The sequence below is a fragment of the Ovis aries genome, chromosome 1 (assembly GCF_016772045.2).
Source record: "Ovis aries strain OAR_USU_Benz2616 breed Rambouillet chromosome 1, ARS-UI_Ramb_v3.0, whole genome shotgun sequence".
NCBI classification, from domain to species: domain Eukaryota; kingdom Metazoa; phylum Chordata; class Mammalia; order Artiodactyla; family Bovidae; genus Ovis; species Ovis aries.
Window position 1 is genome coordinate 269958472 of NC_056054.1, and position 13097 is coordinate 269971568.

The following is a 13097-nucleotide window of genomic DNA, read 5'->3' on the forward strand; positions in this document are numbered from 1 at the left end:
ATATGCATAAGTAATACATAGTATGTATTAACAGTGACTTTGAAGTGCATGGGCATGTTAAAATACCAGTGGAGTGGCTGTCTCTGGGGAGGGAGGGAGGGAAATGGATTGGAGCTGGGAAAGATGGTTCACAATGGATGTCACCTGTAACAAACCTGGCAAGAAGATCTGAAGTAAATATGGCAAAATGTTAAGGTCTTGCTAAGCTGGTACATAGGTATTGATTATGTTAATGTTATTCTCTGTACTGTACTGTTACATATATTTGATACAAAGTGTAATTAACAATGCACATAAGATGAAACATCAAGCATTAGGATAAAGTAAGTGAAAAATAATGTTGAAAGGGGAGAAACACAAATATTTTAAGGCCAGTTTGGCTGGGAGCCTGAGGTGAGGTATTTGTGGGGAAAATGTTTCATTCAGAAATGGTTCAGCGTGATGGTGGAGGTTTTAATGCCATGTAGTTGGTTTGTAAATCTGACCACCTTTGGGTGGATACAGGTGAGGCCAAGAGCCAGTCAGAACGCTTAGCATTCTCCCGAGGTGTGCCGCTCCAGGAAACCTGCGGAATGGGGCTGGGGTGAGGGAGGGGTGGGCGGGCTCACACTCCTTCCTGCCAGTCCTTCACACTGAGCCTGTGTGCGGTGCATCCCAGGGTGCCTGGCTGGGATGAGATGTCCTTTATATTCCGGTCTTCTATAAGTCCACGTTTTAAATAGAATTTGAGAGGTCCAGGGTGTCTTAGAGTGATGCTTTTAATTGAGGTAATTAAAAAATTTCAGATTAGAGCAGAATCTAGAAAAAGCAATCGGGCACCTATAGTCTCTGTGGTTGCAATAGTTATACAAGGTAGATGATTAGGGTTACTGTTTAATTCATTCTCAGTGACACTCCTGTGTGGAAATTTGAATTCTTTGGTGAGATGGAATAAACTGTGTAATAGGAAATGTAATTGGAAAAGGGGAAAGCTTAGTCTCGGATATTTTAAATTTACTTAGGAAGAGTATAGAATTTTAAAACTTGGTATTTACTCTGACCCTTTGGTATTTACCCTTAAATGATATTCCCTTCTGTTAGCTCCCAACTTGTGAATAATAGCAGGCAGCTAGATTTTAAATGATTGTGTGTATGTGTGTGTTTCTGAATTGAGGTCTGAGGTGTAAATCAAGTAAATTGTATGTTTTTGTGAGAATTTTCAAAAATCTTAGTGTATGTGGGGCATTTTTAGTGTGTGTATTGGTTAATGAATTATTCCTTACTCTGTTCTCTTACTTGTATGGTCTCTTATTTTGCTTAAAAAAAGTGCTGAATTTGCTTTTGAAGAAAATAGTTACTTTTTCAAACTTCTTTGAGGTACACCCCTTTTTAAAACACAGTAACAAGTGCACATCATAAAAAGTTAAAAGAGTGCAAAAGGATAAACTGAAAACTCTTGCCCACCTGAAACCCCTGCCCTAATCCCTTTCTTCAGATCCTTATGCATCTCTGTAATAGTTTATGCCTATATGAACACTTACTACTTTGAACCAGATGAAGTTGCCATTTTTATAAGTCGGAATAAGGCATTTTCATTTGGTTCAGTATAATGTATGTGTCTTTTGTTTTAACATGGATAAGAGCATATTATATACCCTGTTGTACATCTTGCTTTTAATATTTAACTGTTGGATTTGTTGCACATCGTGGATACTAACATCTACCCCAGTTTTTATTCATGACTGCATAGTGTTTTACTATGCACTAGTTTGTATGAGAACAGAGCTTATTTCCAGTTTAAAAAGTTAGCTAAAACTGTGTAATATCCTTTAATGTTTTATACTCTGATGCAGTATACATAGATATGTAGGATAAATTCCTAATAAGAATTTATTTTACTTGGATGAAAGAACATATGTAATTTTACTTCCAGATACTAACTTTTGATCTAAGATGTGTGTGTGGTTAATAGTCATTGCATATTTGACAGTAACTGACCATTCCATCTGAATCCTGCTTTTGTTGCTTCATTGTGAGATCAAGAAACTTGGGGAGTAAAGATGTTATTTCTTTGTGATATGGTCAGACCCTGAAAATGACGATTTGCCATAAGGGGGAAAGATGATAACTCTCTTGTGTCATTCAAAGTTCTCACATACTTAGGTGTGGTGGTTTGAGAGAGTCAGTTAATAGCATTTCCTTCCCTTCCCAAGTCCAGAACTATTACTGCACATTGAAAGCACTCGAGCTTTGAAGAAATCCACCCCACTCACCCCTCTAAGTTCTCATTTAATTGGGCATCGGGCTTTTTTAGAAGCCCCCCAGGTAGTACTAATGTGCAGCCAGGATTGCCCACTGGTCTAGGGAGAGTGTGGGCTGCTATTAGAAGGGGAGCTGGGACTGAGCTTTGCCGGACAGAGAAAGTGGCCAATTAGAGAAGGATGAAGCTGCACAGGAGACTCCTACGAGGTTCGCCAGAGAGCTAGGAGAGTCAGTGTAGGATCCTGGAAGCGGATGAGAGAGTGGCCAGCAGGGCCTGTTGCTGGGAAGCCCTTTGGAACGTGGGTTTAGTTCTATGGACACCTAGCTCCCTAGGGAGAGCCGTCAGCGGGAAGCTTGGCACAGATGCCAGGCCTGAGTGGGCTCAGAAGTGAGGGTGAGGAGATGGAGGCAGCCAGCGCAGGCAGCTGGTGAAGGCGTTCGAGCAGAGAGGAAGGAAGAGGTTTGCCATTGTATTCAGGTGATTTTGGCTGCAAATAATAGAGATCTCTTAATTCATATGGTTTAAATGGTGAAGAAAACTTACTTGATCCAAGAGTTCCAGAAGATGATTCTAGGGTTGTGTATGTAGTGAGTGATTCGACAATGTCATCAAAGACCTAGGTGGTTTTTTTTTTTCCAGCCGCACCATGTGACTTGGACCTCAGACTGCCCACCCCCTCAGGATGGCAGGAGGGCTTCTGTAATTCAGACACCACACTGGCCATTACAGCCTCCCGCAGAAGGATGACTCTTGTACTCCTCAGAAGAAAAATTTTAATACACATATTGAGAAGTGTACAGTTCATAAGTGTGCAGGTTGGATTTTCCAGACGCAAATAACCATACCCAGCATCCAGATCACAACCCCAGTACCCTGGAAGTCACCTTTGTTCCCCCTCAGTCACTGCCCCCTTCCTTCCCCAGGATAACTCCTGTCCTGACTTCTGACACCATAGGTTAGTTTTGCCTGCTTTGTGCAGTATAAACAGAGTCATGTGATACGTGCTCTTTATGTCTGGTTTTCAGCATTGTGTTTGAGATCCATGTTGTTGCATGTAGTTGGAAAGTGTTCATCTATTGCATGAATATACCACATTTTATCCATTCTATTGTTGATGGGCATTTGGGGGTTTCTAGTACTTTTACAGATAGCGTCATTGTGAACATGTCTTCATTTCTGTTAAGTATGTAATAAAGGAGTGGCATTACTGGGACAGGAGGGTGTGCTTATGCTCAGCTATGCACATAATTTGCACCGTGGTTGCATCATTTTACACTCCTGCCAGCAGCACATGAGAGTTTTAGTTCCACGTCCTCACTAACACTTATTATTTTGTGTCATTTCATTTAGACATTCCACTGAGTGTGTAGTGATACGATGCTGTGATTTTAATTTGCATTTCCTTAAGTTAATTTAGGAGGTTTAAGTTAAACATTTGTTTTTCATATGCTTATCGACCAGTCAGATATCTTTTGTGAAGTGCCTGTTTGAGTCTTTTTTTTGTTTTTCTCTTTTGAGTTGAATGTCTTATTAGTAGGTTTTTAAAAAATATTCTGGATAGGAGTCATTGGTCAAAATATGAATATTACAAATGCCTTCTCACACTCTGTGGCTTGCCTCTTTTTGCTTTCTTCCCATGAACGCAAGTAGTAATTTTAACGTACTACAATTTATCAATTTTTTTCCTTTATGGTAAGCAATTTTTGTGTTCTGATTATAATCTTTGCCTACTCTGCAAAATACTCTTTGTTTTCTAAAAGCTTGACCGATTATTGGTATTTAAATCTCCTATCCATCTGGGGAGCCCCAGGTGGCGCTAGTGGTACAGACCCACCGGCCAATGCAGGGGACAGAAGAGACACGGTTTGATCTCTTGGTTGGAAAGATCCCCAGGAGAAGGGCATGGCAGCCCACTCCAGTGTTCTTGCCTGGAGAATCCATGGAGAGTCGGACTCGACTGAGCACACATGCATGAGATAGGCCATGATCCGTCTGGAGGTGGTTGTTTGTATGAGGTAGGGGTCAAGGTTCATGTGAATGTCCAGTTGACCCAGCTCTATTATTGTTTTCTTCTAGCCTTTGTTTTGGGTATTTTTGGATCACCCCCCCTCCCCGACTCCAGGGCCAGCCTTGGTGGGGCTGCTATTCCCAGGGCAAGAGAGAGGGTCTCCCCCTGCCTCTGAGGGACATGGCCAGAGTAGGGTGCCTCGCTGCACACACCCTCGGCTTCTTGTGGAGCCTGTGAGTGGGGCTCAGATGCTTCTCGCTGCTCCCTAGTCTTGCTCCTCTTGAGGTCACCCAGAGCCTGGCCTTCCCTGCAGCTCGGACTGCTTCCCAGCATAGCCAGCCCCCCCTCAGCCCTGCACCTCCTTGCTTCCTGGGCTCCTATTTTGGAGCCCTCCCCTCTGATCCCCAAATCTGATCCTCTTCCCCCAGCTTCACCTCTGCCCTGAGGCTTCCACAGCCCCTTGGTGTCTCTTTCCTGTGCCGGAGACCGCAGGCCTCTGCCCTCACCTCCAGCCCTCACAGGCCTTCGGCCTCCGACTCGGGAACCCTTGCTGTCCCTGCCCTCCTCTCTACCTCCGGGATGACGCTCTCACCCCCACCCCCCTGTCCCCCCAGACTCTGTGCACACTCTGTCCTCTCTACTTGGAATGCTCTTTCCCAGCATCACAAGGCTCCCTCTCACCCTTTATTAGAGATTCAGCACAAATATCACCTCTTCCTAGAAGCCTGCCCTGACCCTTTTTCCTGATAATTCACTCTCTCCACCTCATTAACTTTCATATGACTTGGAAATCGCTTGTTTTTTATTTCTGTATTATCTGTCTCCCACTGGAGTACTAGCCCCAAGAGGGCAGGGCTGTGTCCAGCTTGTCCACACTGTGTCCATAACACAGCGCCTGTATGCCCGTATGTAGCAGGTGCTCAAGAAGTGGGTGGCTAGGTGGATGATAGAGGAGGAGGAGGACTCTTTGGCTTCTCCATTTGCTTGCAGGTCTCCCCCTGCCCCCAACAACCCTGCAGCGGTTTTGTGCTGCTGCCTCAGCTCTGCCTCCGATGTGTATATGGAAGACACACTTATTCACACATTCGTTCACTCAGTGTTTGAACGTTTAAAGAATGCACAAGCATCTCTGCGTAGCAGGCTCTGCACTACCTGCAGGGATGTGGAAGAGACCCCCTCAGCCGACCCAGCCCCATCTTTTACGAGTATGTTTTCTCCATGCACTGCAGTGTTAGCTTTGTCATACAGATCGTGTGACTATATCAGGATCTGTAAGGATCTGTTTCTGATTTCTGTATCCTCTTCTGTTTGTCAGGCTGTCTAGATAGCTTTTGAATTTTATCTTTAAAATGTATATATGGTCTTTTAGTAGGTATTGTGGAGAAGGCAATGGCACCCCACTTCAATATTCTTGCCTGGAAAATCCCATGGATGGAGGAGCCTGGGGGTCGCTAAGAGTCGGACACGACTGAGCAACTTCCCTTTCACTTTTCACTTTCATGCATAGGAGAAGGAAATGGCAACCCACTCCAGTGTTCTTGCCTGGAGAATCCCAGGGAGGGTGGAGCCTGGTGGGCTGCCGTCTCTGGGGTCACACAGAGTCGGACGCGACTGAAGCGACTTAGTAGTAGCAGCAGCAGCAGCAGCAGTAGCAGTAGGTATTGATGTGTGGTAGAATAAGTTAGCTAGTTTTGTTCTTTGTAATCTTTTTGTTTTGTTTCTTGGTTGTTTTTGTAATCGGTTTTTAAGAGTGAGCGGTCCCCTCAGTTCTGGGTCATACCTGAACTGTGTACCCCTAAACCACTCAGTGGAGAGTGGGTTTGTGATGACTGGCTTAAACTTAGCTAGGAATTATCTCAGTCTTAGAGGTGGACCCTCACAACAAGTGTCTAGCAGTCAGAGGAGGAGGTTAGCTGCTGGGTAGATTACCAACAGTGTTTGCTTAGGGTTTAAGACATTTATTTATTTTTTACTTGCTTTTTAAAAGATGAGAGATCTGAGCAGATTAAAAGTCAATAGGAAGTTGCATGACAACGTCAATGTACTTCATACCACTGAATTTTACATTTAAATGATTCATGGGGTAAATTATGGTGTGTGTTTTACCACAATAAAACATACTGATGGGGTAAATTCCTTAAATGGAATGTCTGGTTTTACAGGAGAGAGAAGGGATGATTGATACTGTAAGGATGGGTAGTTACATGGCACAAGTGGAGGAATCAGCCACAGGAGGAGGAAGAAACTTTCATTGTAAAGGAGAAAAGTCAGGGCTAGATTGAGAGAGTTCTCTTTGTTATGTCCAGTTTACTCATTGAAATAGGAGCAAAGCTCATTGGCTGAAAGGGGAGTTGGAAGGAAAGGACCTAAGTTTTTCTTTTTTTTTTTTTTTGACCACTCTGCGAGGCATATGGGGTCTTAGTTCTCTGACCAGGGATCAAACCTATGCCCGCCTGCATTGGAAGTGCAGAGTTTTAATCACTGGACCACCAGGAAGTCCTGGGAAGGACATAAGATTTGAAATGGTCATTTAACAAAATTAGAGAGTGATTTGATCTAGAATATTGGGTAACACTGTTGAAGGCCCCTTTGGGTCATTGGGATCCTGAGTAAGTAGTACTCCTGGTGTGCTCTGCTGTGTTTTTTCCTCTGGTAGTACTTGGCTCCCTACATGTGGTCCTGGAGAAAGCAGGAAGCAGGGCTCATCCAGAATTGGGTTTTGCCGTAGAGCAAGATGTAAACATAGGAACAAAGAAGTATGCAGCTATATGCGTGGGGAATATGAAATAAGGAACCAGCGAATCTTAAGATAGGTCAATAAGGAAGTTTAAAAAAGAGAGAAAATGGGTAAGTCAGTGAGGTGAGCCCCCTGAGAAGCTAGTAGGAATAGCTGAATAAGGAGGATGGAAGGAGCTATGCCATCAGGGGAAAGAGTGGGATGCCTGAATTAGTGATTTTGGGCTCTGAACAGTTTTGAGCAGTGGTAAAGTTCCCTGGGACGGCGGTGGTGGGTGGCTGAGCTGGGCAGAGAAGGCCACTAACTGTAAGGAAACTATGAGAGACCAGATGCTAGACCTCAGTGCCCGACAGTTTACAGTGTACTGTGCTTGAGCATAGTATCTGAAAACAGGAAAACCCAAAATTGTTAGCCTCATCTTAAAGATGGGAAAGTGACCCTAAAGAGGTTAATTACTTCCTATCCGCCCCAGTGAGAGTTAGTGATGGCGCTGGACTTAATCTCATGTCCCAACTTATGCTCTGTCCATTATAGCTTAGCCAGTGTGTTGTGTGAAATATCTGCGACTTTTATTCCCCAAGATCAGAAGTCTTGCTGACAATACCACATAGTACCAAAAAAACTTCATGCGAGTAATAATAAGGTAGGGATAGGTGAGATATAGATAGTTGTGTGCAGGAAATACTCCAGAAATAATGAAAGTACCTATTCTTGGGTAATTGTGATTGTGACTGGATGACTTTTTCCCTTTGTTTTGCTTTTCTGTATTTTCCAAATTTCCTATAATGGACATATATAGACTAAAAAAATTAAAAACTAGATTGTATATGGAAAATTAAAGTACAAATAGATACACATTATATAATACCCATTGAAAAATTTGAGTATTTTATTTCCTTTTCTTTTAGAAATGCACTTGGTGATGGAAAGAGAGCTACCATTCTGAAGAACAATTGGACAAAGGTAGGTTTCTTGCATGCTTTACTTTGGCTAAACAGTGCCGTACAACTTTGTGAAAAGTCTGTTTACAGGATATAAATCCCTATGTAAAAGTTCTGGTTGAAATTACATGGAGCTCAGGAGCGTGGCAGGGGAACCTTCAGTTCCATAATCAGAGAGGACCCGCAGCCCAGCGGTAAGGGCCAAGTGTGTCTGTTGGGGACAGGCCGCCCCTGGGGGTCGTGAGCACACCTGAGTGGTTGAGGTGTCAGCATCTGCACATTGTGGAAGGATTAAGGCCCTGACTGTGGAAAATGAGGCTTAAAACTCAGGAGTGTCTGGAGACTAGCTTTGTAATCTTGAGGTGGGAAAGGGTTTTTTTACGTACATACACAGGTCAGAGAAGGAAAAAACTCTGATAATTATCTCAAGCTTAAAATTTTCTGTATGTTGGGACACCATAAATGAAATTATAGTCTGGGAGGAGATAGTTTGTCATACATAGAACAGAAATAACTTGATAGGGCTTTACATTCAAAATATGTGAAGAACAGAAATAAAGAAACTCAGTAGAAAATGGGCCCATGAAATAAGCATTTCAGAGATGAGGAAACCTGAATGGTCAATAGGAAAAAAAGATTGCATTTCCTAGTAATTAAAATTGTAAAGAAATAGAAACCAAGAGAGCCTAATAAAGAACCTCCAAACACACCCACATGTATACCCACAAGTGCAAAAAACAGTGATATTGTTTGGGTTCTTTCAGTAGGTGAAAGTTAGAGACTGCTAGTCCTGTGTGTTGGTAGCGTGTTTGCTGACAGGAGCTCTCAGTAAGCCTGTGGGGTGTGAGTTGGTCACAGCCACCTTGGAGAGCTCTGCTCTACCTGTGTTGTAATTGATTCCAAGGGTGTGTACTCCACAAACGTTCTTGCCTATGTGTACGTGATGAGACGTGCAAGCTTGGTCACTGCAGTATGGTTTTAATGGCACAGAACTGCAAATACCTGAGTACACATTAATAAAGCAGTGGACCAGTGTGGTATTTTCATTTGGTCAAAGTTATTACTGCAAACCCTCTGGTCAGCCCCCTGTGTGCCTTTAGCCACCCATCGTTGCTGCAGCCTCACCCCTGCTCGCCTCCCCTTTGTCCTCTGTCAGCCCTGGGCCGCCTCGCTGTGCTCTCGTGCACCAGGCCCACTCCCACCGCATGCTTGCTCTTCCCGCTGCCTAGGGTCAGACTGCCTTTCCAAGAGCCCGAGTGAGCTCCCTTGTTTCCTTTCCTTCTTCACTGAGAGTTCTCTTCTCAGTAACCTTCCCTGAGCAAACCTGGTCCTTCCTAGACGTTTGCTTATTTTTCTCTGCTTTATCTTTTTACCTCTTAGAGTTTAACATGATTGCATATATGTATGTTGTTTCAGTTGTGTTCTTATTTGTGTGTGCTTTAGTATAACGTGAGCTCCCTAAGGATAAGTTTTGTGTGTGTGTGTGTGTTTTTTTTTTTTTTTAGGATAGGTTTTTTTGTTTGGTTCATTTCTGAATCACCTGCCTGAGAAGCTGCCCAGCACATAGCAGGCACTCATAGTAAATATTTAATGAATGAATGCGTTGAAATGAGTTATTGGCTACCAATAATTATAGATTTAAAAAACAGTGTTTACATATTTTTTTTTAAACCAGAATGAATAGAATCATAGAATTTTAGAGCCCCCAAATTATGATTCAGATGGCCTCGGAGTGTATCTGAGTCTGGGGATTATAAAATTCTCCAGGTGAATTTCTGCATCCAGATATTGGAGTCACTTCTTAAATGCCTTATTTTCTAGATTAAAAAATTAAGTCCCAGAAGGGCAAAGTGACTTTCTGTAAGGTGTCATTGCAAGTAGAGATAAGAATGAACTGAGAATCCAGCGTTAGACAGGCTTCTGCTTGAAGGTGATCTGTTTGTTGCCATTTTCATTATGAGTTGCTCTTGTAGTTGAAGCGTAATCTTTGCTGATCACTCAACTTGGCGTTTGGCAGGTGCTGTGTAAATTTACTTACGGAATGAATGGATGCTCGTGTTCATAATACTGAAACCTAGATCATGATACTGATTTTCCAGAGGTAACTTGCTAGGTCAGTCTATTATCAACTTAGAAAAAGTGTTCCAAAACTTTCTTTAAAAAAAATTAAATAGTATTTAAGCAGAGTATAATGTTCAATGCAGATGTTTAAGTCTATGTTCTTTTGACTCCTGTTTTTGCCTCTGTTGACAGGTCTGCTATTTTTCCTTTGTAAGTAATCTTTGCTTTTCCTAGGTGTTTGAAAATCTCACTGTCTTTAACATTTGGCAGTTTTATTGCAAATAAATTTTATTGTCTGGGAGGAATTTTCATTAAATTTTTCACACTTGGGATAGCTTGGTTTCTAAAATCTGAGGATTCATGTCTTTTCAGCATTTCTGGAATATTTTCACCCTTAACTCTTTGAATGTTGCCTCCTCTTCAGTTTATTTTTGCAAAACTTCCATTAGACTGATGCTGTATATGTATGCTATCTTTCATACGTCTTAAATTCAGAACTTTCTTAATTACATTGAAGACTTTATGTAGAATGGTTATTCCTGGTTTAACTTATCAAACAAAATATTCATTCTTTTTGTTTAAGACTTTTTTAGAGCAGTTTTAGGTTCACAGCAAAATTAAGAGGAAGGTCCAGAGATTTCTTGTAAATTCCCTGCCCCGCACTTGCATAGTCTCCCCCAACAGAGACACACATCTATGGAAACCGATGAACCTACGTGGACATGTCATAATCACCAAAAGTCCATAGTTGATCTTAGGGTTCATTCCCGAAGTGGACTTTCTATGGGTTTGAACAAATGTATAATGACCTGTGTTTCACCATTGTGGTTCAGAGTATTTTCACTGCCCTGAAATCCTCTGTTCTGCCTATCCATCCTTCCTCCCACATGGTGGCAACCGTTGATCTTCTTACTGTTCCCATAGTTTTACTTTTCCAGAACGTCATATAGTTGGCATCATATGATGTATAGCCTTCTCAGACTGGCTTCTTTGACTTAGTACTATGCATTTAAGTTTCCTCCACGTCTTTTCATAGCTTGATAGGTATTTCTTTTTAGCACTGAAAAATATTACATTGTCTGGATATATTACAGTTTATTCACCTACTGAAGAACATCTCGATTGTTTCCAAGGTTTGGTGGTTATGAATAAAGCTGCTATAAATACCTATATGCAGGTTTTTGTGTGGACATATATTTTCAGCTCCTTTGGGTAAATACCAAGGAGTGCAATTGCTGGATCATATGGTAAGAATATGTTGTTGGTTTGTTTTTTTTTTTTTTTTTTTTTGAAAACTAAAATCTTACGGTTGCCAAACCGTCTTCCAAAGTAGCTATACCATTTTGCACTTCCACTGGCAATGAATGAGAGTTCTCGTTGCTCCACGTCCTCCCAGCGTTTAGTGTTGTCAGTGTCCTGAATTTTGGCTGTTCTGATGGATTCATAGTGGTATCTTATTATTTTAATCTGCATTTCCTTGATGACATGACATGTGAAGCATCTTTTCATATACTTATTTGGCACTGTATATCCTCCTTGATGAAGCGTCTGTTAAGGTCTTTGGCTCATTTTTTAACTGGTGGTTTTCTTATTTCTTAAAAGTTCTCTGTATATTTTGGATAACAGCCCTTTATCAGCTGTATTTTTTGCAAATATTTTCTCCTAGATCCGAGCTTGTCTTCTCATTTTCTTGATGTTTCTTTCACAGAGCGTAAGTTTTCATTTTAATCAAGTCTGATTTATCAATTCTTTCTTTCATGAATCATACCTTTGGTGTATCTAAAAAGTCATCACCATACCCAGTGTCATCTAGTTTTTCCCCTATGCTCTCCTCTAGGAGTTTTTGGTCTGTAATCTATTCTGAGTTGATTTTTTGTCTGGATTCACTTTTTAGTATGTAGATGTCCAGTTCCAGTATCATTTGTTGAAAAGGGTGTCTTTGTTCCATTGTATTGTCTTTGTTTCTTTGTCAAAGATCGGTTGACTGTTTATGTGGGTTCCCTTTTTTTTTAATTGGGAATTTTTTGATAGTTGCAAAAGTTATTTGTGTAGGTAAAAAACACAACTCCCTGGTATTCAGAAAATTTTAGTATTCGAAAAATTTGGTAACTGTACATTGAGGTCATTACCATTTTGTTTTACCAAAAAGGAGTGCTCATTGAAGGCTATTTTAAACTTTAAAAACCAAAATAGACTGTACAAGGTGCGTTCTTTTATCAGAGTCCATTTATGAACCTGACTCTGTTGAGTCTAGGATATAATCCTGTATAGGTGGGTAGTATGTACATTTCTGCGTGAGGGTAGGCCAATTTTTCTTCCTTTTTTCCAGATAGAGAAAACTGGTACAATGTCAGTTGTCCTAAACATACTTTAATTTTTAAATAATATATTTTTTCATTATTTTTCATTGAGGTATAGTTGATTTATGAGTCCTGCACATACTTTTAGGCTTAAGAGACGTTGAATCATTGTATCCTAAAGAGTGAAAATTTTTACATATAGTCACCAAATATTTGTTGGTATTTCTATGTGCATTGTCTTTTGGTGTATTTATACAAGATACAAACCACTAGCCTCACAAATGTCCCCAAGGACTTTTTAATATTGAGGAGTATGTTAGGACTCTTTTCGTTCAGGAGTGACAAAACCTAACTCAGATTTGGCATAAGTGGAAGAGGGAAGTTACTGGCTCACATCTGGTTGGGTGGTAGTTCAGGCACGATTGGATCCAGATCTGTGTTCACTCTACGTTTCTCAGTGGTGCTTCCCTGTTTGTATCACTTTTAGTCTTTTCTCTCTTCGTTCCATCTTACCTAGATTTTTATTGCTGTGTCAAGTCTACAAATCCTTCTGTTATGTCTAACCTGCCTTTATTTCCATCTAATTTATTTTTCATCTGAGTGCTGTAGCAGTCATTTCTAGAATTTCAGTTTGAGTGTTTCTTATATATATCATGTCTTTATTTAATATATTCTGTTTTTTCCTTAGTGTCTTGAACGTATGAAATATATTACCTAGAGCTGTTTTAATGTCCTTATCTGCTAATCCCTGTCATCTGTGTCATTTGTGGATTGTTTTCAATGGATTGATTTTTCTCTTCATTATAGA

General features: G+C 41.1%; 1 protein-coding gene across 10 annotated transcripts in view; it reads left to right on the forward strand.

Moving 5' to 3' along the window:
• TTC3 (tetratricopeptide repeat domain 3) overlaps positions 1 to 13097 on the forward strand; it is a 125438-nt gene that overhangs the window by 27033 nt on the left and 85308 nt on the right. For 9 of the 10 annotated variants that reach the window (XM_027961621.3, XM_042238430.2, XM_027961634.3 and 6 more), the window contains one exon: positions 7896 to 7950. In XM_027961621.3, the coding sequence (XP_027817422.2) occupies positions 7896 to 7950 (55 nt within the window). Of the gene's footprint in view, positions 1 to 100; positions 4258 to 7895; positions 7951 to 13097 lie in introns of those variants that run through there. The other variant, XM_042238422.2, reaches the window with a different exon arrangement.